This window comes from Penicillium canescens, assembly GCF_028828765.1.
Source record: "Penicillium canescens strain IBT 15451 chromosome Unknown utg000002l_segment0_segment0, whole genome shotgun sequence".
NCBI classification, from domain to species: Eukaryota; Fungi; Ascomycota; class Eurotiomycetes; order Eurotiales; family Aspergillaceae; genus Penicillium; species Penicillium canescens.
This window is the reverse complement of record NW_026703964.1, coordinates 5,129,233-5,155,928: the sequence shown is the minus strand read 5'-3', so window position 1 is coordinate 5,155,928 and position 26,696 is coordinate 5,129,233. Positions and strand designations below refer to the sequence as shown.

The window sequence follows — 26,696 nt, the reverse complement described above, 5'->3', positions numbered from 1 at the left end:
TTCATAGAAATATTTCCGTCTGAGCAGTGAATACCGACATGTCGAATGCCAACAGAGTCACTTCACTAGTCTGGAAAGCTACTTCCCAGCTGTGGCCCATCTCAACTCATTCAAGTGAGCTTGAACAGCCCTAAAAGATCAAAAAGATCAATGTTTCTTGCGAGATGACGCGAAGTGACGTTGTTGTCCATAAGGTAGTCGGCCTCGAATGCTCCTTCTCTCTTCGTCACTTCTTCTCTGTCATCATTTCACTTCCTCGCATCTCTCATCTCGCATCCCACATATCACATATCATACCACTATCCATCACCGTCATCGCTATACGACGTTGTTCCATTGCAATCCATTACAACTCATTTCTCTCTCCACCAACCACCCGCTGAATGGGTGCCAAGATCTCCGCTGTGCACGGCGTAAAATCAGACCACTTTTATGACCAGGGCAATGCGATAAACGAAATCTGGGTTGGAGACGTCGAAATCATATCCCGCCTCCCCTTCGGAGACTCAGACCTCGAGCAAGCCGGCTGGCCAGCAGGAGGGTGGCCCAAAATACCCTGGCATCAATTTGTCATTCCAATGCGTAAACGAGACGACATGTCCGAATCGTTCCTCGGGATAAACCCCCTCCAGCAGTTGATAATTGGCTGCCGACACATGGATATCTTGGAATATACACGGGAATTGATTGGTGCCTTGCATACATACTGGGTTCCTTTCTCCTGTCCATCGGCTTTGGGCTTTACTTGATCTTCGTTTCCAATGTCGTTTGTGCCCTCCATGTACGTCGGGGTTACAATGCTATGCCCAAGCAGCAACGAAATCTGTCTGTTATGGGCATTGTGTACCGACGTTCAATCTGCCGCCCTGTCATGTATGCCTTCTTAAAGTTGGCGTTCAGTGCGCTTTTCTTCGTCTTGGGGATTCCGGGCGTTGTGGCAGGAATGCAGCGGTTCAATGCTGGCATGTACGTCTTTATTAACGCGGCTGTCATCTGTCTGGGCTTCCCCACGATGTCAATTCTGTTCTTCCTTTACTTGATGTACTGGTCGAGACGGCGACCCAGTGCTGTGGATAATGAGGCTGTGGGAACTCCAAGGAATGCTGTGTTTTCTCGGGATATGAGTAATCCTGAGGTTACTGAGGCAATGAGGGCTTGCGGCGTGGATTTGGTCTTCCTGCATAGCGTCATTGAAGCTCTGGGGTCTGACGAACCCCTGTTCGTCATCGTGCAGGCCGATGTGCATGCCAATGGGGCTGTGTGAAGAGTCTGTGTTGAAAGTTTGACATCGCATGGATGGGGTTTTTCTGCTTTAGTCACATCATTATCTAGAGCCATTAGTCTTGGGGCCATGCCCCAAGACCTTGCTGTACCAAGCCCAAGTACCCTCCGCTCAAAGAGAGATGAGGAGAGTATATCAATCAAATTTTTATCCGTATCCAGCCGGTTCAACATCCAATATTGTACACTATATCAAAAAGAAAGAGTAAACACTTATGACTTGGAGAATAAATCCCTCCAGAGTTCTTTCATACCATACCCCTTCGCCTTATCTTCATCACGAACCCGCGCGGACTGTGCCATACCTAGAGACCCAAACGCGCTCGAAGCCGGCGTAACAGTCGACGACGGACGAGCGCGCTCCGTCGCCCGACGTTTAATCTCTTCCGCCAGCTGAGGCGCAACCTCAGCAAAGCACGCATTGAGCTCTCGCTCGAGATTGAGGTATGCTTTACGGGCGGTAGGCGGTGCTTGGAGGTTGTACGAACGTGCAAGGGAATTGATCTGTTTCACGGCGAGTTCATGATAAGCACGCTCAATTGCGAGGTAATTTGGATCTCGCAACGGAGGAAGATGGGCGAGGTCTTCGGATGGTTTTTCACTGTTCTCGTTGCTTGGGGAGGACTCGGCTCTGTGGACTATTCGGCCATCTTCGTTGATCTCGGAAACGGATGGTTCTTCGCGCAGGGAAGCTTCCAGCTTGGCTTTCTCGGCTAGCCTTGTTTCGGCGGCTGCACATGCTTTTGCTCGGTTCATTTGCGCTTCCAGGGATCCTCCTTTGCTGGAGATTAATATGGCTGCATGTCTCTTCCAGTCTGCCCGGAGACGGCTGCGGAAGCGACTGGTTTCCGTGGCTAGTTGCTGCTGCTTTTCGATCCATGGTGGTATAATCTCCTGTTGCTGGATGATCTTATTCATAAAGTATTCGGTCGTATCAATGAATGCGTTATTCGCATTATGATCCGTCTCGGTGTTGACACCCTTGCCACGCCGGATCGACTTAAATTGTCCGCGGGCAATGGCATCTTCAATCCGTTCTTCTGCCAGTGACGACAGACCCGAAATGGAGATTGGCATGCTTCGCGCACCGGGCGACAGGTTTTCTCGCATTTCACGGCGCATATTCTCACGCTCTTCCTCGGAGAAGCCAGGCGCTTGACTCAATGTATAGGTAGATGTGCGCTCCTTCGCCTCAGCCAAGCGATGACCGCGAGACTTCTTTGGTTTCGGGGCCGGTTGGAGGTTGACCGGTTGGGGGATTTTGTAGGGCATGCGGATTGGTTTGCTTGCGTCGTCTAGCATGCGCAGAGTTGTATCTTCCACCCTTTCCTGTCCTGTCCATGCAGGCGCAGCGGCCATCTCTCTTGTGCCTTGGCCTGCACCAGCCTGTGATGGAGTATGGGTCAATGAGTGGTCGGTTGGAGATTAGGTAGATTACTTACTGGCATATTAACTATAGAGTGAGCTGCCGCATACTCGCTCTTAAATGAAGCCGCAGCTACTCGCTCTTCGAGCTGTTTCTTCAATTCTTCTGAGAACCCGGCATGCTCGATGTTACGACGCGCAGACCGTCCACCTTCTAGCATTGCATCTTCGGTCATCTGGGCCAGACGTCGCGTCATCGCACTATCCTGTTCCTCATTTTCATTCTCATTTCCATTCTCATCTTTGGTCTGTTTATCTTCTGCCTTGGCCGTAGACGCTGAGGACGTCTGGTTGCGTGGGCAAGCTGCGGAGAACCGCCTGGACAAAGACAAAGGAGCTGTCGAAGCTCTAAAGGTGTATATTGATGAAACACCTCGAAGCTGCGTTGGCAAGATGTGTCTCCCAGTCATATTTGACTCAAAATAGCTATCAAAAAACTCAGAAATAATGTACAGACATAAGAACAAAGAAGTGGCAAGCTGGTGGCCGATAAACTGCTGACTCATCCACCTCCGCGGAGTCAAAACTTGGATTTTGTTTGGCGAAGACTTCCCGTCGCCGGCGCCAGTTTCTCAACGTCAGTCTCGTCCACGATCATTCAAGGCATCTTGCCTCCTGCCGTACCGCTTACTATCCTCGCTGCCATTCCGCCGAACCTCATAATTTCCCACCATGGCGCCCAAGGGTTCCCTTTCGACCCGGCTCAATCCAATGCGTCTGAACACCATCAATCACCTCCGTGTTCGCCGACCGAATCAGAATGAGCAGAATCCCTGCGTTACAGTGATGTCTTCCATGCTGAGTACGTTCATACCAGTATCATTGCGCTGCCAGTGGTGTTGGTCTCCAACCGCCCTATCTTCGCAATTGGATGGTCCATGACATGAATTGTCACAAATTATACACGGTAACTAATAATACATCCTTACAATAGACTGCTGGGCATCTTCTGGCTATGGTGCAGAGGGATGCGCCGCTCTGGAGGCTCAATTGCGCAAGTGCATGGACGCACCGGTATGTCCAACCCAACTTCGCCCTTCCTCGGAACTCTCCCACTAACAAGCAATTTGTACAATCCAGAAATCCCAGGAAAAGAAGAAGAACACCGTCAACTACCACCTGATGAGAATGTACCCCAAGGTCGTCGGCCCGCGCAAGAAGGACGGTGTCCTGGGTTAAATGTTAATTACGGACGGATTGTTCTCGGTATTGCATCGGGGGCTTAGCAGCAGAAGCGAGTTGTCCATCTGGAGTTATTGGGTTTCTTTTGATACACTTTTTTGCAACCCCTCGATCCCCCTCTTGAAAGATTTCCGGGTGGCTATTGCATCATTGGCTATGGCTAAGGGAGTTGGGCTTTTTGCTCATATGTACAGTATATAACTATGTGGGATATGGAATTACCTGTCAAAACAATTGATTATACTCTTATTTCATGCTATTTCTAGGTAATAAGGGGCATGTCTTGCTCTTCTCAAATTGCTTCGAACTTCAGAATCAATTTGTCACCTTGTGGCTTGACGGTATAAGCGTCGATTGCTTCAATATTGTCGTCGTTGACAATAATGGTGCGGAAATTAGTGTATATCGCAGCGACGGCCAACTTCATTTCTGTTGAGCAGCTGTTAGCCTGAGTTTTTGGGGCTCATCGTCAATCCGTACCTTGCAATGCCAGATTACTCCCAACACACATCCGCCCTCCACTTCCAAACGCCCAGAACCACCGACGTCTCTCATCCAGCTCAGCAGCTGAGTTTTCTTCAACCAGCCACCGCTTCGGCTGCCAGCTCTCCGGGTCGGGGAACACCTCGGGGTTGCGGTGTAGAGAATAAGCTTGAGCATTCACTCTAATGTTAGGCGGAATATCCCCATACCCAGCCAAAGTGCAAGGCGGAGATGGCGTCACTCGGGGCTGGATACCCGGGATGGGAGCATGGAGTCTCAACGTCTCCGTCACAATGGCTTCCAACAAGGGTAGGTTATCAATTGCCTTGGCCGACGGGAGCCCTGCAGACTTCGGATAGGAGATCCGAGGATTTAGAGACAACAGCTCTTTGCGGAGTCGATTCTGCACATCTGGATTCCGGGAAAGTTGCCAAAGCAAATACGTGAGACCAACCGCGCTGGTTTCAAACCCTGCTGTCAGCTGGTCATACATCTCGCAAGCAATATCGAGTCGCTGCTGGGCTTTGTCCACTTCCGCGACGCCCTTCTTTGCGGAATCTTTGTCTAGAGCTTGTTTCAGCTGCTTGTACACGCTGGGCTCAACGCCCGGCTCGGTTGACGCGATCAATTGATCTCCTCTGTCGCACAGGTCTAAAGCCCACGCATCGAGCATTGCATTGGCATCATCACAGTACTTCGGTACCACCCGCAGACCGACACATCTCAGCCAGCCATCCAGATAAGGGACCTCCTGCGCATAGAACTCAAATGGCTTTCTGCACATATACAAATGGAGCCAGTGTTTCCGTAGGGACTCGTCTTGTAGGAAATTCGTTCCGTTCTGCAGACCGAATAGATAGGATGAGACGAAGTCCATGGTCAGCCCTTGGTTCAGATCATGCACATCAACTGCTTTGTCAGACGAAGCTGCTTCGTGGAGAAGCGGTAGCAGACGGTCGAAGACGACTGCATTGGACACGACCCCCAGATGAGGAGATGTCTGCAAGGTTGACTTGGAGTAAATGTTGGACAACATCCTCTTCCGGTTTGAGTGTGCCTTGCTTCCGGTCATGGTGAACATGCTCACTGTTCTATTGCGGCTGGTGAGTCATTCGTCTTTCTGGCATGGGGGATACGTTCATACTAACCCAAATGAACCGAAGACTCGTGGATACCAGTCATGTTTCTCGAATCCGCCTGTGTAGACAGACTTGATTCCGCCGTCGACGCAGTTGATGGAGATCTCGGATGGTCCCAGTCTGACAATCGGACCTAGCTTCTCATGGACTGCTTGTATGGTTCTGTTGTTCCGGCTTGTGAATCGCCTCCATAGCATCCATGCTGGGGAGATGGGGGCACTCCAGTGGGCATTGGGGATCTTGGACAGTGGCGATAGAAATGCTGGATATATGATCACTTTGTAGATGACGAGGACAACCAGGCCTGTTATGGCCAGTGTGGTAACTGACAAAGTCATGTTGAATAGAAGGAAAGAGTTGTCCTTCTTCCACTCGGACTGGTCTCTCTTCGCTCTCGGTAATGATCTGTAGGGGAGAGGAATAAAGTTGAGGCCCGAGGGATAGATAAGGCACTTCTATACAACGGGTGCTAAATGCTAGACTAGCCAACGCCCATCCGTGTATTACAGGTGGTGCCGAGGGTGATCCCTAATTGCAAGATTAACCTAGCTCCCCAATATCGGCTTTTAACTCGCTCCGATTCGTCTCTACCTTTGCCGACGGCCAAGGTTTAGGTAATTGGGTCCCGCGCTTGGAGGTAGTTACAATGTAAGGAGGGGATCATGCACGTTATAGTTCGAATAGTAGAAATAGCTGCGTCCAACGAGAACTGCGTTATTACTCCTCCCCGGGAATGTGATAAGAGATAAGGGGACAGTCAACGGTTGCGACCGAAATGCTAATATTGATTGACCGGACATACGTATATACCCTGGTCCATAAGATGAAATATCCATTCCATATTTCCTTCGCTCTCCTTTTGACCAAAGTACCACATCATCAGGAGGTATGAGTAAATATCACCCCTATGTATAAGAGCGCATTGGCCGCAATTGTCTCATCCAATCTGCACATGCATATACAGTAGGTGACTAGGTTGACTATGTAATTTTATTCCGGCATTTAGAGAATGAATGAACACCTAAAAAAAGATGAACCCAGCTCCATATATTGCTTTGTTTAGTCGAAAAAGGATCATTTTCAAGCGAGCCCTGGAGGCGGCCGGTATGTGCTTACGTCATAGCCAGCAACCCGCAATTGTTTATCAAATTGTTCAGTAGTTATGTCCTCAGACGATCAACAATTGTCGCATAAATCATCTTTCGATATACTTATCACTAGTCCAATGGGATCCTTTGTTTATGCGTTGTTGCCTACACTGAACTATTCTCTTGCATAAAGCCAAAGCACGACAGTGGCGGGGCTGACACCAGGATGATCTAAAATCCCAAACACTTCATTCACAGATAGCACCTTCCTGCTTTCAAGATGCTGTCCGATCTCCCCTCAGAGATAATCTATCACATTGCAACATATCTCCCAACAGCCAATGCATTGGCCCATCTAGCCCAGACATGTCATCGACTGAACAAGATTATCACCGCCGAAGACTCGAGGATCTTCCGAGCCTTTGTTCAAAGCAGATTTCTGGCTGTTAAGACACCTCCGTATTGGAAAGATGCGGCTCAGGCCCTGACTTCCCGGTCCCGGGCTCTGGACAGGAAAGCCATCATCGGGCGATTCGTTGTGCCATCTGGAACTGCTATCAAGATCGGTTGTGATGAGGTCTCACGTTTAGACAATCCGACCTTGGGATACCGGCCTGTGATCGACTCATACGAAGTGTGGAATGGTAAAGGCTGGGCTGATAGGAAAGAGGTACTCGCCTGGGGTGCTGCCAACCAGCTGGTTATGAGGTTCAAGCAAACTGGTGCTCATCCTCAAGAGAAGTGGGTCATGTTCAATGATGTTGAGGATGTCAGCAGCTATGATGATATCTCTTCCTTGCATCTTCTATCCTCGAGACCAGAATACAGCCATGATACCGATATCGAGCATCTTATTTTTGGTCGAATCCGAGGTGACATTGTTCACATTGCAATTTCACCGAAAGACGCCACCCACAGCTACAAGAAAAAATTCCTCACACATGGACTAAAACTCGACAACACAGATCTAAGTGACGACCCGGACCCTGTTCTGGCAGCTCATTTTGACAACGGATCCGTCGCCCTCTACCACACAGCAACAGACGAAGAACAAGTCGAACCGTTCACATGGCTCCGCCCAAACGGCACGCTACGAAACAAATACTCAAAACTGTTATCCCCATCCCTAGTCGCAGTATCAACAGGAGACATTAAAGAATCCCTATGCATTTCAAAAGTCACACCTAACGGCATTTTCCCTTGCCGAACAGTCAGCATCAACAGCCTAAACTCCGACTTCACAAGCCTATCAACGAAGGCCAACATCGGCGCCATCGAACCTCTCAACACCCACCCCCTCGCCGGTCCCCCAGGCGAAGTCTTCCTAGCCGCATGGGACGACTTCACGGTCCGACTGCACGACCTACGCTCTCCACGACCCTACGAAGTCGCCTACAAAGACATAACAGACCTCAATCCCATCTACAGCCTCCACACATTCGGACACAACCACTTCCTAGCCGGAGCTGGCGGCGAAGCCATCGTTAAGATCTTCGATATGCGCATGTGCAATACGTACAGCTATCTCGATGCGCAGGTACCCAGTCCGTCTCAAATGCATACCAACCAACCCAACCCCGGCCCCAACCCTAACGGCAAAAGTACAACCAATAAAATAGCCACGGGTTCTCCTCTCCAGTCACAAAAGGACTTCTCAGTCTTTCTCTCTAATCCCGCACCCGTCCCACGCACCTCCCGAACCCGTCGGCGTCTCCACTACCGCGGTCCAATCTACACAATGTCTACACCATCTCCATCCTCACCAACCGTGTACGCAGGCATCGTCGACGGAGTCGTGAGCCTAGATTTCGCATCTACAGATGACCTAACCGGATCGCGGAAGGGGTGGTACGAGGATAATCTGGGGTTGGGACTAAATACCGGTCCAGGACCGTCATCTGATGTGACTCGAGATGCGATTGATCTGGCTGGGTATGAGCGTCCGAATGCAGATAGTGATAGTACTACGACTATTACATCTAAGTTGAGGAATCAGCGGGCGTTTTGGGAGATTCCTTCTTCTGATGAGGGACTTGAGATTGTTACTGGTTGGGATCGGAGGTGGAAGCCTTTGGAGGAGGCTGGGGCTTGGAGGAGGAGGGATTGATATGGATGTGATTACAACAGGGGGTTATAAATGTGTACACAGTGCTATGAAGTATTGGACAGTTTCGTTACGAAAGCCTTGTAGTGAGTGTACCGTTTCATGCATTGTTTCCCCCCTGCTCTAGCCTCTCTTTTCCCCTCTTTTTTGCCCATTTTTGAGTGCCCCGAATTAATCACCTAGATCATATAAAGGCAGGGGTGTGAAATGACTTATGACCCCTGCTGTATGCATGTTCTGGGTTGATTTGATACATACTCTGTACGTGGAGTTTAATAAGGCTAGACGGATTTAGTAAATGCATGTATGTACTCGGAAGCTAGAAGGGTTGTAGAGGAAAAAGAATCCCAAACTTTTGATTATAAGCTAAGTAAGCAAAATGTGGATCCAACAGCCTTCTCTGAAGCTCCATGTGCGCCGTGCTGAGTGAAATTGGAAAAGTATGAGGGAAATACACGTGTGGTATATGGAAAACCTATCTCCAGCATTTATCCACCGCAGCAAGCGTTGATGGTTCCTGCGAGCATTGCAGTAACCAAGTAAAAGTGAGTTCCCCTTCAAGACAGAAGCCAGGCTTGGGGGGATTCCTTCATAGGATTTGGTGGCATATTTCCTGAGTGAGGGCTCTGTATAAACCAGATATTATGGCATAGCAATGCAATGTGGGGAAGCGAAGAACGATCCGTCGTTTAGTCGTCAAACTTGAAGGACTTGCCGCCAGTGATATCAATGGGGCCGCCGCGGTATGAGCCGCGCTTCTTCTTGTTCTTCTCCTTGGTGAATCCCTTGCCGCGAGTCACGGAAAGGTCCTGGAAGGCGCGGTCTGCGTACGCGTACGACATATAGTCGTTGGAGGGGTGGTCGTGGGGCAGTTCACTCAGCAGAGCCAGAGGCGTAGGGCGGGCTCCGGTGTGCTTCTTCTTGCCTTGGCCGTTGAACGGAGCAGGGCTGGCACTTGAAGAGGGGGCCTGCTCAAATTTCACGGTCTTCTCGACAACGACGGGGGCAGCTTCGAGTGTGTTGCTGGTGTCAGATGAAGAGTCGGAGTCGCTGGAGTCGGATTCAGGGAGGGGGTCTTCTTTGCATCCTTCAATGCCACCTTGGATTTCTTCTCATCTTCCGAGTCGGATGAATCAGAGTCAGACGAGTCGGAGTCGGACGAAGAGCTCGAGGAATCGGATGAAGAGCTAGAGGAGTCGGATGAAGAGCTCGAGGAATCGGAGTCGGAGCTAGAAGAGTCCGAAGAAGAAGAGGAATCAGACGAGGACGAAGAAGGGTCCTTGGAAGCCTCCTTAGGAGAGACCTTGGCTTTCTTGGCCTTGGGACTGTCATCCTCAGACTCAGAAGAGGAGTCGGAAGAGGAGCTGCTGGACTTGGCCTTGCGCTTCACGCCGGAAGGCTTCTTGGCAGGAACGGGGGCCGCGGGGGACTTGTCATCGTCCTCATCGTCGGCGTCGCTGTCGGAGCTGGAACTCTCCGAGCTGGAGGAAGAAGAGGAAGAAGAAGAGGAGGAAGAAGAAGAAGAGGAAGAGGAAGAAGAGGAAGAGGAAGAAGAGGAAGACGACCTAGCATCTCCCATTTCAACGTCCGACTCGCTATCGCTGCTGTCGGGGCTGGTCGAGGCAGCCTTCTTCACGGCAGAGGCCTGGAAGAGGTCGAGCAGGGAAGCAACATTCTTGTTATCAGTCTTGTTGCCCGATTTGACCAATTCCTTGTTGAAAGTGGCGGCGGTCTGAGGGAAGTTCTCGGCGAGGAAAGCAGCAACCGAGGCGATCAACTGGGGAGGAACAGTGTTTACGCTCTTGGGAGACTGAGGAAGGCATTGTCAGATCGATTCTGCAGATTGTTCAAATGAGTAACATACCTTGGCCGAAGCCTTGACTGAACTTTTAGCCATAACGACAGAATACCGGATCAACGCAAAGAAAAGGTCAAACGGAGGACTATATATGATGAACTTTCGCCAGGAACCAAAAAAAAAAAAAGAAAAGAAAAAAGTATAGGAGGCGGTGAGGAATGGCATCACGGTGATTGGCGATCCAGGGCGGTAACAGTCTAGCCTTTCACGTGGATTCAACGGCAAGGACTATACTCTTGAGCGAACTGGGAGTTGTAGAGCATTGAGAGTGATTCACCCTTATTTAGATGAATAGAAAAGACAATCGCCTAACAAGATACTCAACTGAGGAATATCATATATATGCAATTCAAGTCAATTTTGACAAATAACTCGGCCTGATAAATAAGGCCAACATGCAGCAGGTAACTTAACGTGCCTCGGGAACCTACATGTAACATCATTTTGAGATATGAAAAGAAGAATTCTATTGTTTTTACTCGGTCACATTGAAGTCGTCACTGTCTATGGAGGTTGCATACCTGAGGTTGGGCGCCGGATCAACTCGATAACCCGCGCCAAGCTCTCCGCCCTACGCCCACCCCAAACAGATGAGCTCGGCACTGTCTCGCATTACCCCAGAGCGCCCACCGCAAGTGCTTTTCACTTTGTTCTACCTTACCGGCTCACCTGCATTGTCACTCAGCGGATCTCAATTCCCTCGGCGCGTGGTGTGGATCCCGACCCTCCGGACCATGTCCCCTTGATCTCGACGCTACCCACCAGTGAGCTCCGTGTCCCTCCACGACACAATGAACGGCCGAGACCGTCCCCGCGGACCTCCGCCAAATCGCGGGCCTGATCCGCGTGTAAGCCCAAGTGATAGCAACCTGTCAAAAGCGGACCATTTCGACGACGAGAAGAAGCGCATCATCCATAGTTGCTATGCAAAGAAGGACGCTGACGGTACCTGTACGTATCCTGAGAAACGACTTTCTTTGGTTTTTACAACACATCCCTGGTTCTAGCCAGGAGCTGCTTGAGCGACGCATGGCGAAAGTGACGTACAATTCGTCCGGACAAGTCGCATCGCCGCTCAACATGCCTCGATGATAGATTCCGAACCGAGTTGCCACTTTTGGTCCTTTGGACTGCTGCTAACTGCTTTACTTATAGTGGTCGAGTCCTACATCACCCACGTCCGCATCGTCGAGGATGCAGCCCACCCCTCCAGTCCTTCCCCGCCAAACGCAGCACCGGAGAACAAGAAACCTCGTGTCATCATCGTTTCGGTGCGAAGGTCAGGTCGGGTTCGTATGCACAAAGCTCGTGAGAACAACGATGGATCTTTCTCAATTGGAAAGACCTGGATGCTCGACGACTTAACTGCGATCCAATCATTTTCCGCCTTCGTCCCCCAATCACCAACAGAACAACAACAGAAGGAATGGGCTGGACACGTTGGATTCACAGTCACGATAGGAAAGCCTTACTACTGGCATGCCAGAACCTCCAAGGAGAAGGAGTTCTTTATTGGAAGCTTGGTCAAGATCTTCAAGAAATACACCAATGGAAGAGTCCCAAACCTCATCGGCTTCGATGAAAGGGAGCGCCAACAACTGTTAGGGCCGGGACAACCTGGACAGTCAGGGCCGTCGAGCGGTCCCCCGTCAAGAGGAGCTGGGGCAAGTCCTGCGGAGGGTGCAGTGCCACCTTCACTACAACCGTCATACCGAGGTCGTGATCCTGGTCGCGATGCACCGCGAGAACTACCCCGAAGGAAGCCTTCTGAAGATCCCATCCCTCGTGCACAAAAGAGCCGCGAGCAGATGTCCCGACCATCTACAGGTTCTCGGCCGTCGACCGGCCATGGAAAACCGGCACCATCACCCTTCGACCTGCCCAAAGCGTCTCCATCGGGCCCTCAAGAGTTGCAACCTCCCCCACGCGCAACCGAGCGTCTCGCCTCAGACACAAAAGGCAAAGATACCCCTCCCGGTTCTAGCCATAGCGGGATTCCAGATTCACTACGACCAGCCTCCTCCCGCAGTCAGGATCACGGTCCCAAGCCTCCAGCTTTTGCCACCCAAGGTCCTTCAGACAAGTCCCCAGAGTTGGTGCGCAGCACCGATGGACTTCGTCCCATTACACCTGCCTCCGCCGGCGACAGTCGGGATGCAGTCCCAAGCCCAGTTAGCAGCTTCGGGCAAAGGTCACCGCAACGCGATGGTGGTGATAAACCGTCTCCATTGAATCAACCGCCCTTGCCTCAAGAAAGAAGTGTGCCAGAGAGCCTATCAGTTGCAGACCAACTAGAGTCGCGAGAAGCCTCTTACTCACCCGGAATCGAGGACCTGGTCGCGGAACCGGCTGCTTTATACGCTGCCAATATGGCATCAGAGGAGCCTGCTCAACCTGTTCAGCCCGTTGAGTCTGCTAAAGAAATTAGCCCTGCTGAAACCACCCCTACAGTAATCTCTCCTATAGAGGAACCCTCATCTGAGCCCAATTCTGCCTCGGTGGGAGAACCTGGAGAGCTCGACCCACATCGTCCAGGCCTCGGTCCCATGATCAAGAAGAAGTCAGGCAAAGACATTGCAGGTGCATTCAGAAAAGCCGCAAATGCTTACGGTGGTTTCAAACCTAGACCTGGTGGTGCTGGTGAGCGACTGCTGGCAGCCGCAAAGAAGTCACAAGCTGAGGAAGCCGGACCCGATGGTATCACCGGCGTTGTTCCGGCTCCCTCGCTTACCCGGTCTGCGACTGATCCTCCCCAAAGTCCAGTGGCAGAGAAATCAGAGAAATCCGACAAGGATCTGCAGCAGCCACCCTCTGGACCTGAAACACCAACTGTGGAGATCACAGAACCACAGCTTGATGAAGCTCCAGTTGCTCCTACGGTGCCCCCTGTACAGATCCCTGACTCGTCCAAGAACACTCTCACGGATGTTGTGCTGGTTGAGAACCGCTCGAGAACACCATCTCCATCTGGCCAAGGACCTCGTCGCAGACGTCGTGTGGACAATACATTGAAATATTGCCAGGCCCTTGGAATCGATTCGGGAGTTCTTGATGGACGCGGTATTGACTTTGATGATATCCTTTCCGATCTGGGATGGAACGGCCGGTTGGCCGATGAGCAGAAGATTGAGGATCTGGAAGCAGATGTTCGTCGTGAAATTGGCCGCGTCGAGGCCACCAGCTGGCTTGGCAATCTTGAACAGCAGGAAGGAAAGGTTGAGCAACTTGCCAGTCTTATCGACAGAACTATTGAGGAGTGTGATGAGCTTGATGGACTATTGACCCTTTACTCCCATGAGTTGAACGTGAGTTTGGGTTTGGAGAATTTGGAATTGATCATCAATCCGCTAACGAGAAATTATGACAGACTCTCCACGAAGATGTGGCGTACATTGAAGCTCAAGGCCAAGGCCTGCAGGTACAGACAGCCAATCAGAAGCTTCTTCAGAACGAACTCCAAAACCTATTGAAGACTCTCTCAATCTCTTCGTCTGAGCTAAGACCACTTAAGGAGGCTTCATTGAGCAACCTCGATGGTCTCAAGGACAGTGAAAACGCTCTGTCGACCTTGTACAAGGCCATGCTCATGATCGACTCCGACATTGGTCAAAACAAGAAGCGTCAGGTAGACTCCAGCGTCGGTGTCTATGCCGATACTGAGATTGGCCAAATGCGTGCAATCAAACAAAAGAAGGAAGAATACCGCTCTACTGCCCTAGTTTTCCTCCAGCGTCTGAAGCAATTCATGGCTATGGCTTTCAAGATGGCAGAACAAAAACGAGCCGATTCGACGGCAAATGGTGCCAAGGATGCAATGAAGCTTGACACTGTCGCACGTGGCCACTTCCGTCAAGAGATCTGGAAGTACAATGCCCTGATGCTCTTTGCTAAAGAAGTTAGCATGGCAGAATGGCATGGTCTGGTCGGCCTCTACGAGCAACAGTCCAAGCCTTCGTACCAGGGTGACTTCCGGGACAACAACCTGGCTTGGAAGAAAATCGCTCGCAAGCCCACTGGAGATGAACAGGAACTACTCTTTACCCACCAAGAGAAGGAGAAGGAAACTGAGGGTATTACTATGGCCGCGCGGAAATTGACCGTGCGACGAGGCAAGACAGTACGAGCCGCCGCTGGTCTCCGTATGGCGTCCGACGAGAAGAAGCAAGGCAGGGTTGAGCCATGCGAGGCCTTTTCGGGTACATTGCGTGAGACACTGAAAATGATGGCTCAGGAACAGAACTTCATTGTTCAATTCTTCCACCTCGATTCTCTTTCCAGCGCCGAGTTCTCTGATCTAGTGTCATCATCAACTCCGGAACGCCGAACGTGTCCCGACTTCTCTGCCAGCCAGTCGCACGACCCTGATCGTGGGATGGCGAAGCGAGTGGAACAGATCATGGACGAGATCTATTCCTTCTGGCCCAATGACATGCAGAGCCTTGTGGATTGGGCGATGCAGGCTGATCCTCTCCAAGGAATCGGTATCCTCTACGCTTTGGAGACCTCCATGGCCGACTTTGATGACACAAATCAAGAGTTCATCCTTCACTCGCTACAAAAGATCCACTCTCGCCTGATGGGGTTGTTCAACCGATTCGTCGATGAACAGATCCGAGGTATCGAAGACACCAAAGTCAAGGTGAACAAGAGAAAGGGAGTAATCTCCTTCATGCGGGTATTCCCCAACTTCTCCAACGCAGTCGAAACAATGCTCTCAGGCCCATCCGGCGAAATGTGCGACATCCGCGTCAGCGTCAACGACGCCTACGACCGCATCAACCGCGCAATGTGGGAGTCCCTCAAATTCATTGCCAAGGAAGCCCCCGGCCAACCCCCAGGCGTCGCCACCGGCGGCGCCGGAGATCCCGAAGACAAAGAAGTCCTTAACTACCACATCCTCCTAATCGAAAACATGAACCACTACGTCGAAGAAGTAGACGTCCACAACATCCCCTCCCTCGAACGCTGGACAGACCGTGCCCACCAAGACTTCCAAGAACACATGAAGCTCTACCTCGACTCTGTCATCCACCGCCCGCTAGGCAAACTCATCGACTTCGTCCAATCAATCGAGAACCTCCTCGCTGCCGGTAGCAACCCAACCGACATCGCATCCCGCGCTAGCCACTCCCGCATGGTGGCCAAGAAGGTCCTCTCCTCGTACGACAACAAGGAAGTCAAACGTGGCATCGAGATGCTGCGCAAGCGTGTTGAGAAGCACTTTGGTGATGCTGATGATCCTGGTCTCAGCCGTAGTCTAGTTCTCAAGGTTCTCCGCGCTTGCGAGCAGCGGTATGAGGATGCTTATGACCGGACGCGCCGTATCATTGATACTGTTTATGAGGGTCAATTAGATCTGGATTGGCGTAAGGATGAGACTCTTAGCATGTTCCAGAAATGAGTGGTGAATTATGACCTTCTTTTTCGATTTCTTTTTCTTTTTTGGTTCTTGGGTTCGAGTCATGGCGAGTGGGGTTAGGGGTTGTATACATAGCGCATACGTATATCAAGACAATGCCAGGCAATTCTTGGCTTTTATATTTTGTTTGGTTTGGTGCTTGTCTGGGCTCTGTACCACTACGCTTTTATAAATGATCTTGGGAATATAAGCCTAAATGAGTACTTTCCATGTAGTACCCACCCTGCATAGTACTGTAGACTATTTACAGTTAGCTTGTCGGAAGATATCAGTTGTGTGTCTACCCTTGTTTACTTAGCATCAAACGAGACAAATGATCTAGTTATGAATACAGTGCCCTGCCCCTTCCCACTTCGTCCCTTGTTCCTTATTTTCTTAGCTGTTCTTTTCAGGTCCTCACTCTAAGGGTGTCTCGCTCTATGAGTGTTGGTTGGCTTTTGAAGGAATTTGTACTTTGTGGGTCGCTAGGAAGTAAACGTCTATACCCACCTCTCTCATTGCGAGTTAGGACTCTGTGGTTTGGTCGTGTGTGCTGATTTCCAACATCGACATGAATTACTGTTCAGCTGCATCATCTAGTCTACTCCCTCTCTGATAGTGTAGTATGTCAATGAGCGAGAGAGAGGGTGGTGTTCATGTTGTGATAGTCTTGATTACTCGTGGACGAGCTTGCCCGCGTTGATGCAATTCAGTTCTCCTCAACATTAATTATCTAGTCGTTACGTGTTGTTGTTGATGTTGGTGTTGTTTGTCTACACGTTCTGCTCATGGCTATATACGTTTTCAGCCTCTTCACGTGTGGCCAACGCTCTTGCCCTAGTTGATCTCAATGTTTTTCGCGTTATTCAAACAGCAGGATGCCCTAATCACGAGACTTAAGAAGTTGATTATGGACACCGATGCTGAAATCTAGACATGGCAACAGCTTCAGATTCGCAGGCCAAAGTTGGTTGTTTAAATCTGTCGCTCTGTATGTTTTTGAGACTGATCAAATCAGCTTGTCGGAGGAGTGGAAACGTGACAACTCATTGTATCTGACAAGAAACTCGCCTGGCACATGATCTTTATGTCGAACAATGTATGGGATCTTTATAGTTCTTGCTGATCAATTGAACCTGTTACTCCGTTCCGTTTGCCCATTGAGACTAACCAGACTGGCTTGCGTCAGTAACGTTTTGGCAGTTCCCTTGTACCTGGTCCCTTGCCCCTGGCGTTTCCGTGGTGTTCTACTTCATGGTGGAAATGATATCATGTTTTTATGAGCAACAAATAAACAATCATGCTTTTTATTTTAACACTTCGAGTTACGTCTTTTACGATCATTTCCAATGCGCATGTGACCTGTGATCAGGCCCGTGACATCTATAAAAATGAGTCTCGCAGTGGCCTGATATAAATCCCCAGATATGATATGATATCTAGCACAAGTTAAGTTAACGTGAAGTAAGGTGGTTTAGGGTGCCGAGATCCGCCGACCCACCGGTTCGAGGCTTCGATTTCAGGGGGTTTCAGATGTAGGAAAACTCGAATTGAACATATCACAGAGACCAGAAATATTAGGGGCGAATGACATTGGACTGTGGCTGTGGGCGTTAAAGACCACTGCATAATGTAGGTAGAACGTTAGATTCATTTACTGTGTATTGGGTAGTAGTCGGTATTTCAATCCAAGTAGAGTGGCTTTCTTTTATTCCTTTTTTGCTGGCTTCACAAAGGCCTAGATGCGATACATGCAGCTGAAGCAAGGTAGTTATCCTCCGGGCTGAAACTTGCCAATTAAAGATTGGTGAGAGTCGGTGTGGGGAGAAGTCCCAAGACTTGGATCGACTCTTAACTTTTAATCTTCTCCTTTCAGCTCTGCGCTCATTTCCCTGCCTCTCATTTTCCCTCACTTCTCTACTCATTCACTGTATCTTCTTCACAGTAAGTGTTTCCCCACGATTCTCGCCAAGGGGGTCTCCACTGATGTCCCAGGGGGGCACGGATCTCAATTGCGACACACCGGACCCTGCGAGGTGTCTCTATTGTGACCTCTTGTCTTTGTGTTCCCCTCCTGTTTCTTTCCGGACGCTGGACCCCTCCAGAGTCTCACTGATTGGCCCCTGTGCATCTCCTAACGATACTCCAGATCGTTGTCGCATAGCATTCCTCACCCCATTCCTGTCTTTTCTCCCTAGACCCGACAATCTGGAAACCCCCACTGCATGTCGCGTGTGATTGACTCGATTGACTTGAGTGACTCGGACGAACATTCCTCGAACGAACATTCTTCGAATTGAACACTTCCCCCGTCCCGAACCTTGCGATCGGATTGCCGCATCTGTGGGGACTGGCACGCCAGAGCCCCTCTTGAGCTCCTCTCGCGTCTGGACTAGAACACTACAGCCATGCCCTGGCGGCCGCTGCCTCGCATTGCCTTTGCCGTGGCCATATATCCCTTCCAGCCTTCTTCCCCGGCCGACCTACCATTAGAACTTGGCGATGAATTATACATAATTGAACAGGGTGGAACGGACGGCGAATGGTGTCGAGGATACCTCGTTGCGCCGCCGTCATTGCTAGCGGGATTGACGAGTACCAAAGGCCAAACTCTCGAAGCTCGCGTGTTCTCGGGTATCTTCCCGCGGAACTGCGTGGAGATTCGGGAAGTGCTCGGCGACGGCGATGGCCAGAAAGCAATGTTCAACGGTGATCGGAAGAGTGTCGACCGGCTGACCTTGTCCGGGCTTGAAGGAGACTTCATGTCCCGGAACAGTCTGGTGTACTCTGAGTCGTACATGAGTACCGAGGTATCGGATGCGGTGTTTGCGAAAAAGGGAAAGCCTGCCCATATTGTCATTCACAAGACCGACGAGCGAGACTTGTCCAGTCCGCGATCTGTACAGACATGGCGCTCGGGCTCGATCCCGCATACGCCCGTGTCCTTTTCTCCCCGCGACCCGAATGCACCCAAGCCAGCTGCTCCAGTTCCGATGCTAAAAATCGGCGATGAGACCCCGACTTCCCTCACAGAGCCATTGGTTGATGAGATCGCGTCATGCCTGCGCGAGTGGCATTCGACGAACTTGCATGAACTCCTTCTGACTCGGCAGTATGATGTGCTGGAGGAAATGTCTACAATTGTACAGGAACTAGATTTCGCGAGACGCCAATTACTACACAACGTTTTGACCGGCCAGGAGAAGGAAGCCTTGCGGGATGAGACTGTGTGGAAACTTGTCAAAGCCAACAAAATGCTCAGCGGAGATGTTATTGTGCGGGATCCCGAGCAGAGGGGCCGCTTGCTAACAGGCGAGGACTCTGCTATCCAACTTGCGAAGCTGCAGTCCGAGATGAGCATGCTGGATTCCCGTCCTACCTCGACTTCCGATGCCACGGCGCTTCACCATTTGCTACTGGAGATTAATGCGGTATCGGGCAATGCCCCGGGACCTGTGACTATCGGGATCCAGCTCTTTTCACGAACTGATTCCGGTGTATTGAGCCCGTTGTCGGAGACATTTAGTCTAGAGATCCCGTCTCCTGACAAGTTCATCAATATGAGCCAAAGCAGTAAACTGAAGACCCTTTTCACAGAATTGGCCGCCACAGATATCGGAGATGGATCTGCCAATGGGCGCCAGCTTTATCTACTTGCTACAGTCCGTGCTCCAGAGACACGATCCACCACTGATACAACCCCTGTTTCGAGATCTTCGATTTCACGGGAAAGCCCGGCTCCGACCAAGGCCGCAGGAGCCAGTGGCATTCAGCCATCAGTCAAGGGTAGCCTGAGGACCCGGCGCAGCATGATGTGGACACCAAAGACTCGCGGGCCAAGCCTGGATCAGTCAAGTCCCAGTGGCCAAGGGCTTCCGAGACAATCGAGCAGCTCGTCCAGCATCAAAGAGCAAACCACTACTCAATCCACCCCGGCCAAGGAGATCTTGGCTATCCGCACTGTTGGTGTTGGGATCTTGGAGATCTCGCCGATCCTCCGGCAAGATCGAGATGCGGAGCAGGTGATCAACATTTGGTCTCCACGTCAAAATGGCGAAGACGGCGAGGGACTAATGGAGGGCTTTGACAAGCTGATTCGTACATTGCTCCCCAGTCCCACCGGCCGGTATGTGCGTTGCGATCATGCTGCGCGTCTACATCTCCATCTGCATCCTTTCATCAGCAGTGATCCCGATGCCCTGATCCGTCAGAACCCCACGATTCTGCACGACGTCGTGCAAACACAGCGTATTGGGTTCTCCAAGGCTCCTACGCGGCCGCGGTCCGACATCTACGTCACTCTATCTCAGGCTGTATTCCCCACAGACGCACTCCTGTCTCATCCGCAAGCTGGTCAGATCCCTCTGCAGGCGACAACAGGTCTCCACAGCCTGCAACTTACCCTTGAGGTCCGTGATGCCAAGGGGGCACGCATCGACAAATGTGTATACCCTTCGTCTGCTAATACCTGCAATACGGCATGGCGTACCACGATCGCTCAGCGGGGCACACCTTGGAACCAGACCATCCGTCTTAAGATTCCCACAGAGCAGATTCCAGGATCTCATATCGTGATGAGTGTTGCGAATGCACCTGAGTTCCCCTTTGCACTTGCTTGGATGCCCCTTTGGGACCACCAGGCTTTCATCAGGGACGGTCGTCATTCCCTCCTATTGCATGCTTATGACAAGCAGACTTCCAGCATTGAGAATGGAAAGGGTGCGTATCTGAACCTCCCTTGGAGTGCGCTCGGCAAGAATGAATCTGCCAAGGATCAAGATGTGACTGGTCCATTGGCCACTCTTCACCTTGAGACTCACCTCTGCAGCACTGAGTATTCCCAGGACCAAGTTATCCTGAGTCTACTAAACTGGCGGGAACGTCCCGTAGACGAGGTCTTGGATCCACTCAAGCGATTGCTATTCGTCCCCGAGATCGAAATCGTGAAGCAGCTCAGCGGTGTCTTCGATGCGCTGTTCGGTATCCTGGTCGAGAATGCTGGAAACGAGGAATATGAGAATTTGATTTTCAATAACCTAGTCACTGTCCTGGGTATTGTTCACGATCGACGATTCAATCTCGGTCCGCTGGTCGACCGCTACGCCGATAACCAATTCAACTTCCCATTCGTTACCCCATGCCTCATCCGAAGTTACCTGCGTCTCCTGAATGCAGGCACCGACGGCCAACAATCTCGCAGTCTTCGCGCTGCATTCAAGGTTGGACGCCATCTACTGAAGTTCATCATTAAGGCTCGTGAACAGCAAAAGGCCAAGGAAGAAGGCATCGGCATCACCGCGGTGCAGTCCACCTTCAACCGAGACATGCACACAATCTTCAAGTCTCTAGAGACCTTGATGAAGAACCCCTCACCGGCATTGGTAGGCAGCAAAACACTTGTTGTCCAGCACTTCCATACCTGGCTGCCCGAGCTCTCCAAGGTGCTGAGCAAGGATGAAATGATTATGATTGCTTTGAGTTTCATGGATTCATGCAAAGATGTAACGGGCATGTTGATACTCTATAAGCTAGTTCTGATCCAGAACTACACCCAATTCGAGCTCTTCGCATCCGGTGAGGAGAGACAGACGTTGATCTCCAGCTGTATTGGCTGGTTAGCTCCGTACTGGGGTTCTACCTCGACTGTCTCGGACCTGTATCGTGATCAGGTCCGATTGAGCAGTTCGATTGTTGCTCAATTGCTCAGTCAACCCGATCCTCAGCTCTATGGATTTATGCCCAGTATAGTTGCCTCATACTGTGCTATCTCAGCTGAAGGAGTTGACGAGACGGAATACCTGTCCTTGCTTTTCAGCAAGGCTTTCCCATTCCAGATGAGGACCGCCAAGACTCCTCAAAGCTTTGACGAATCTTTGGTGGAGCTCTCTGCCCTCATGGCTGCTATCGCCAAGATCGTGTCTCCCGTACTTCCATCCTTGAAAGAGCTGGAGCTCGCAACATTCGTTGCGCAGACTTTCGAGGCTCATAACTCCATTCTCGATTGCGAGGCATATCCCGAGACCTGGTTCAGTATTCATGTGTACAACCACCGTGCGACCATCAAAAGTCTGGAGCATATTGCTGTTTTGCTAATTGAAAACCTCCTCCCGGCACCCGATGATGCTGACGCATTTGATACCAAACTGTGGGAGTCATTCTTCACAACATTGCTCAAGGTGATCTCTAGCGATGTTTTGGCACTGGAGACATTTCCCGAGCAGAAGCGACGAGCTGTTTGGAAGATTGCTGGTGATGTGCGCGAGCAAGGCGCAGACTTGCTACAATCTACCTGGGAAGCTATTGGCTGGGAGACTACAGAGGATGAGAGGGAGCGCTTCAATCTGAAGCGGCTTGGTGGGTACCAGGTGCAGTATGTTCCTGGCCTGGTTCCTCCGATCGTTGGTCTATGTCTCAGTGTTCACGACGGCCTGCGACATGTTGCTGTTCAGATCCTTCAGACTATGATTCTCAGCGAATGGGATCTGAACCAGGACATCTCAATCATTGAAACTGAGATCATCTCAAGTCTGGATACCCTCTTCAAATCCAAGCACATGAATGAAAGCGTCAGCCAAAAGATCTTCGTTGGCGAGCTACTGGATCTCTTCGAGAATGAGACCATCGCTGATGAACTGTTGTCAAATGCTGTCAAGAGTCTTGTTGGAACTGTTGATGAACTCTTGGATCTGTTGGTGGCTTCTCAGAGCGGCGCCTCAACTCAGAGTCTCCACGCTCTGAAGCTGATGGAGTACATGAAGGACATGGGTCGTGAGGATATCTTCATTCGCTACGTCCACGAACTGGCCGAAGCGCAAGCCGCTGCAGGCAACTTCACCGAAGCCGGTCTCGCCCTCCAGTTCCACGCAGATCTCTACGAATGGGATCTCAACAAGGCCATGCCAGAACTCCTCACTCCCGAATTACCAGCTCAAAGTGCCTTTGATCGCAGAGAGGCACTGTACTTCTCCGTGATCCAGCACTTCGAAAACGCCATGGCTTGGGCCCCCGCTCTGGCATGCTACAAGGAGCTCGCAGCCCACTACGAGCACACAACAATGGATTTTGCCAAACTGTCCCGAGCTCAGAGCTCCATGGCTCGAATCTACGACTGCATCGCCAAAGGCGGCAAGCAATTCCCGCGGTACTTCCGCGTGGCCTACAAGGGTCTCGGATTCCCTCCCAGCCTGCGCGACAAGGAGTTCATCTTCGAGGGATCACCGTCAGAACGCATGGCCTCGTTCGTGGACCGCATGCAGCGCGAACACCCTACTGCGCAGATTACGTCTGCTGGCGAGATCCCCGATTACGAAGGCCAGTTCTTGCAGATTAGTGCTGTCAGCGCTTACCGTGACGTGACACACCCTGTCTATCAACGGTCCAAGGTCCCGCACTCTGTGCGTGAACATCTGCTCATCTCGGATCCTTCTCGATTCTCGGCTACGTCCCGCCGACACACGAGTAGCTCGGATGTTCGTGAGCAGTATGTCGAGAAGTTTATCTTCACTGTTTCGGAGGCTTTCCCCAATATCCTGAGGCGCAGTGAGATTATTTCTGCGCAGGAGGTTGCTCTATCTCCTTTGCAGACCGCTATTGAGCGGACGTGGCGGAAGACGCAGGAGCTTCAGCTTCTTGAGCGTCGGGCTGCGTCTGGTGAGGATTCTTCGCTGTCTAATTTGACTGAAGCCCTTGAGCAATTGCTGGAAAATAGATCGCCTACTTCAAACTGTGTGGCGTTGTATCGTCAGTTCCTTTCTGATGCTGAGATGGCGAGGGAGAAGCTTCTGGAGGAAGTGGACGAAGATGCTACGGATGCAGAAGCAGTGCCGGAGGCTGCAGACCCCATGGAGAATGCGCTCGCTGTCGCACTTGTCGACCACGCCTTGGCCATCAAGCATGCTCTATCTCTTTACCAGCGTCCCGCTCATCAAGCTACTCAGGCTGAACTTCTCCGCCGCTTCGAAGATGTCTTTGAACCTGAGCTGGCTTCTCTCACCTCTACTCCGGTAGAATACTCCTCGCCTACGCCAACCCAGACAGTCCGCCAATCCCCCAACTCAAGCGAGATTCGCCGACACCAATCTGTCCAGCGAACCGCCAGCCCAGAGCAGGAACTGATGCGCGCATCCCGTGGCAAGGCTCACACGCACAAACGTTCTGAGCGACAATCCGTCAGCCACCGAATCAGCATCATCAACCCCTTCAAGCGTTCCCACGGAGCCTCCAACTCCATCTTCACAATCCAACAGTCCGACAGCAAGGGCCAGATAGTTGACCAAGAAGAAGCTGACGATGACACGGCAACAATCCACAGCCGAACAACCAGCCACTCCCGCGGCGGCCGCAGCGAAAAACGACGCAGTTTCTTCGGCGGAGACAAGGCACACAAGCACGGCTCCTCCCCATCCGTCGGTGGCGCAGGCGCAGGCCAGGACTCCCAACCCTCCTTGAAAACAAAACCCTCGCGCAATCCCTCCCGAGACACAACCGCCCAATCCCACGATGGCCGCAGCCGCGCCGGCTCCCAACACCGTGGCCCAACAGCTTCCGGTGCAGCCGGCCCGGACCGCCCAGCACCTGCTTCCAGCGGTGGTTGGTCCACACTCCCCCCCACGCGTGATTACTCCAGGCCCGCGACAAGGGACAGTACCAATAACACCGTCACACTGACGACGACGAATGGCACGGCGCCTTTGTCCCCCGTCAGCAATGGCAGTGTCAACGGGAATAACAGTGGCATGCGGGACTCTGTCTTCCGGCGGTTCAGTATGCTCAAGGGAAAGGGAGTTGGTCGCAAGAATAGCCGGATGGATTTCAAAGCTAATGGCACGCTGCAGGAGGAGTAATGACCTCTTCTCCATTCCCTTCCCTTCCCTTCCCTTCTTCTTCTTCTTCTTCTTCTTCTTCTTCTTCTTCGTCTTCTTCTTCTCTTCTCTTCTTTTTTACCTCGATATGGCTCTCTTTTTCATTCCCCCTGAGTCTTTACCTTCCTTTAAATCCTTTCTTGATGTGATTTACTACCTGATGTATTCTCCTTTTAGTGTCTTTTTTCTGACTTTTTGAGTTTTTGTTTCCCTGTGGATGGGGTTCGCTTTGGTGTTATGATAGATACCATGTGTTACAGTTCCTATCTCCGCATAGTCTATACTATATTTCCTAATGTTACAAGGATCTCAGTCTATACTCTAGTAGTTATACTTCTGCCCAACTTTATATGCGAAACAAATCGTCCGTGCATCTGGGTCGACTGTGGCAGTGTAATCTTGGCACTGAGTCCGCCAATCACGTGTGTGGCCAACTGGCTCAGTGGAGTCAGATCGTCCAAGCTCCCGGTCATCTTGGAAAGCTGCGAGGCTGTGCTCTTCTCATCCATAGTTACGTCGCCTCCAGGTTGCGTATCCAGGGTTTCAGTGGCTTGAACCCCGCCAATTCATTTCCTTTGAAGCTTGGCTTTTCCTAAAAAATGTGTTAGTGATCTCTTCTCTCCCCTTTATCTCCTTCTCCTTGCCGACTTTCTGGAAAAGTCCCCATATCACCCCATAATCACCTGTGACCCCTTCATTCCCTATCAAAACCAACTATCCTATTCATCCTTTTACATCATATATAAAGCTCCGTCAGGTGACGGAAACCCACTAATTCCCAAACAAACAGCCCACGTCCACTTCCGCTCCCAATTCCGAAGCTATAGCTTCGGATCCGGCCGCAAAATGTCATCAGGAAGCGCCGGCAACGGCAACATCAACGGCCCGAGCGAGCAAACCTCACTCCTGGGCTCTCATCGGGCATCATCCTTCTCCGGTCTTGGGCCACACGAGCAGCAGGAGCATGGACATCATCACCATCACCCGAAGGATAATCGCGTGTGGGTGGCGTGGCCTATGCATGTCGTGCGTTTGACGTGGAAGACTCTTGTGCGGGATTACGTCAATCTGCTCCTTTTCATGGTGCCGCTGGGCATTGTTGCTGGTGCTCTAGGATGGGATTCGACGGCTGTTTTTACGTTGAATTTCTTTGCTATTATTCCGCTTGCTTCGCTGCTTAGTTTTGCTACTGAGGAGTTGGCTGCTACTATGGGTCAGGCGCTTGGTGGGTTGATGAATGCTACTTTTGGGAATGCTGTTGAGTTGATTGTGAGTTTGACCCCATTGATTCGAGTTGGTTATCTGATGGAATATTTGTGTACTAATTGGTCTCTCGGGTACAGGTCAGCATTGTTGCTCTTAAGGATAACCAGGTCCGCGTTGTCCAGGCTAGCATGCTCGGTAGCATTCTCTCGAATATCCTCCTCGTGCTTGGCTGCTGCTTCTTCATCGGTGGCCTGCGCTTCCGCGAACAAACCTTCAACAGTACCGTTGCATCGACCATGTCCTCCCTCATGGCTGTGGCATCCGCCTCGCTCATCATCCCGGCAACCCTCTACGCAGCAATCTCAAACGGCACAACCACCAAGCCCGGCGAGAACGCCACAAGCCCGGACGATAATGCGCAGAAGAACATCCTCATCCTCTCGCACGGCACGTCCATCATCCTCCTTATCATCTACGTCATGTACCTCTACTTCCAGCTGCGCTCACACGCCGACCTTTTCGAAGAGACGACCCCCAGTGATGCCGAGAACGGCGCCGCCGATGAAGAAGAAGAGGAAGAAGAGCGCGTGTTGAACCCCCTGGGCTGCGACTGTTGCCCTGGTCGTCGTCACCATCCTCGTTGCCATCTGCGCCGATTACCTCGTCGGTAG

General features: G+C 51.3%; 9 protein-coding genes across 9 annotated transcripts; 6 read left to right on the top strand and 3 right to left on the bottom strand.

The window, feature by feature from the left end:
- Positions 1–802: 802 nt before the first annotated feature.
- On the top strand, positions 803–1,264 carry N7446_003187 (uncharacterized protein; the record flags this gene model as incomplete). The annotated part of the gene is made up of 1 exon (XM_058511936.1): positions 803–1,264. The coding sequence occupies one exon, from the start codon at positions 803–805 to the stop codon at positions 1,262–1,264; it is 462 nt and encodes a 153-aa protein (XP_058377472.1).
- Positions 1,265–1,357: 93 nt separating this feature from the next.
- N7446_003186 (DnaJ family domain-containing protein) lies at positions 1,358–3,159 on the bottom strand. Its single transcript, XM_058511935.1, has 2 exons — positions 2,724–3,159; positions 1,358–2,667 (listed from the first exon to the last, which is right to left on the bottom strand). The coding sequence occupies exons 1-2, from the start codon at positions 3,114–3,116 to the stop codon at positions 1,495–1,497; spliced, it is 1,566 nt and encodes a 521-aa protein (XP_058377471.1). The 5' UTR covers positions 3,117–3,159; the 3' UTR covers positions 1,358–1,494.
- Positions 3,160–3,269: 110 nt separating this feature from the next.
- On the top strand, positions 3,270–4,035 carry N7446_003185 (mitochondrial 37S ribosomal protein mS37). The gene is made up of 3 exons (XM_058511934.1): positions 3,270–3,508; positions 3,641–3,720; positions 3,787–4,035. Exons 1-3 carry the CDS (start codon positions 3,379–3,381, stop codon positions 3,883–3,885), a joined length of 309 nt encoding a protein of 102 aa, XP_058377470.1. The 5' UTR covers positions 3,270–3,378; the 3' UTR covers positions 3,886–4,035.
- Positions 4,036–4,180: 145 nt separating this feature from the next.
- On the bottom strand, positions 4,181–5,848 carry N7446_003184 (cytochrome P450; the record flags this gene model as incomplete). Its single annotated transcript, XM_058511933.1, has 3 exons — positions 4,181–4,317; positions 4,369–5,462; positions 5,520–5,848. 3 exons carry the CDS (start codon positions 5,846–5,848, stop codon positions 4,181–4,183), a joined length of 1,560 nt encoding a protein of 519 aa, XP_058377469.1.
- Positions 5,849–6,878: 1,030 nt separating this feature from the next.
- On the top strand, positions 6,879–8,705 carry N7446_003183 (F-box protein; the record flags this gene model as incomplete). The annotated part of the gene is made up of 1 exon (XM_058511932.1): positions 6,879–8,705. One exon carries the CDS (start codon positions 6,879–6,881, stop codon positions 8,703–8,705), a length of 1,827 nt encoding a protein of 608 aa, XP_058377468.1.
- Positions 8,706–9,391: 686 nt separating this feature from the next.
- Positions 9,392–10,599, bottom strand: N7446_003182 (nucleolar and coiled-body phosphoprotein 1 family protein; the record flags this gene model as incomplete). Its single annotated transcript, XM_058511931.1, has 3 exons — positions 9,392–9,752; positions 9,848–10,512; positions 10,567–10,599. The coding sequence occupies 3 exons, from the start codon at positions 10,597–10,599 to the stop codon at positions 9,392–9,394; spliced, it is 1,059 nt and encodes a 352-aa protein (XP_058377467.1).
- A 518-nt stretch (positions 10,600–11,117) lies between these two features.
- Positions 11,118–16,161, top strand: N7446_003181 (GTP-Rho binding exocyst subunit SEC3). The gene is made up of 3 exons (XM_058511930.1): positions 11,118–11,511; positions 11,716–13,865; positions 13,928–16,161. Exons 1-3 carry the CDS (start codon positions 11,352–11,354, stop codon positions 15,959–15,961), a joined length of 4,344 nt encoding a protein of 1,447 aa, XP_058377466.1. The 5' UTR covers positions 11,118–11,351; the 3' UTR covers positions 15,962–16,161.
- Positions 16,162–18,366: 2,205 nt separating this feature from the next.
- On the top strand, positions 18,367–24,801 carry N7446_003180 (guanine nucleotide exchange factor DCK1; the record flags this gene model as incomplete). The annotated part of the gene is made up of 1 exon (XM_058511929.1): positions 18,367–24,801. The coding sequence occupies one exon, from the start codon at positions 18,367–18,369 to the stop codon at positions 24,799–24,801; it is 6,435 nt and encodes a 2,144-aa protein (XP_058377465.1).
- Positions 24,802–25,311: 510 nt separating this feature from the next.
- N7446_003179 (uncharacterized protein) lies at positions 25,312–26,696 on the top strand (the record flags this gene model as incomplete). The annotated part of the gene is made up of 3 exons (XM_058511928.1): positions 25,312–25,422; positions 25,610–26,088; positions 26,163–26,696. The coding sequence occupies exons 1-3, from the start codon at positions 25,419–25,421 to the stop codon at positions 26,694–26,696; spliced, it is 1,017 nt and encodes a 338-aa protein (XP_058377464.1). The 5' UTR covers positions 25,312–25,418.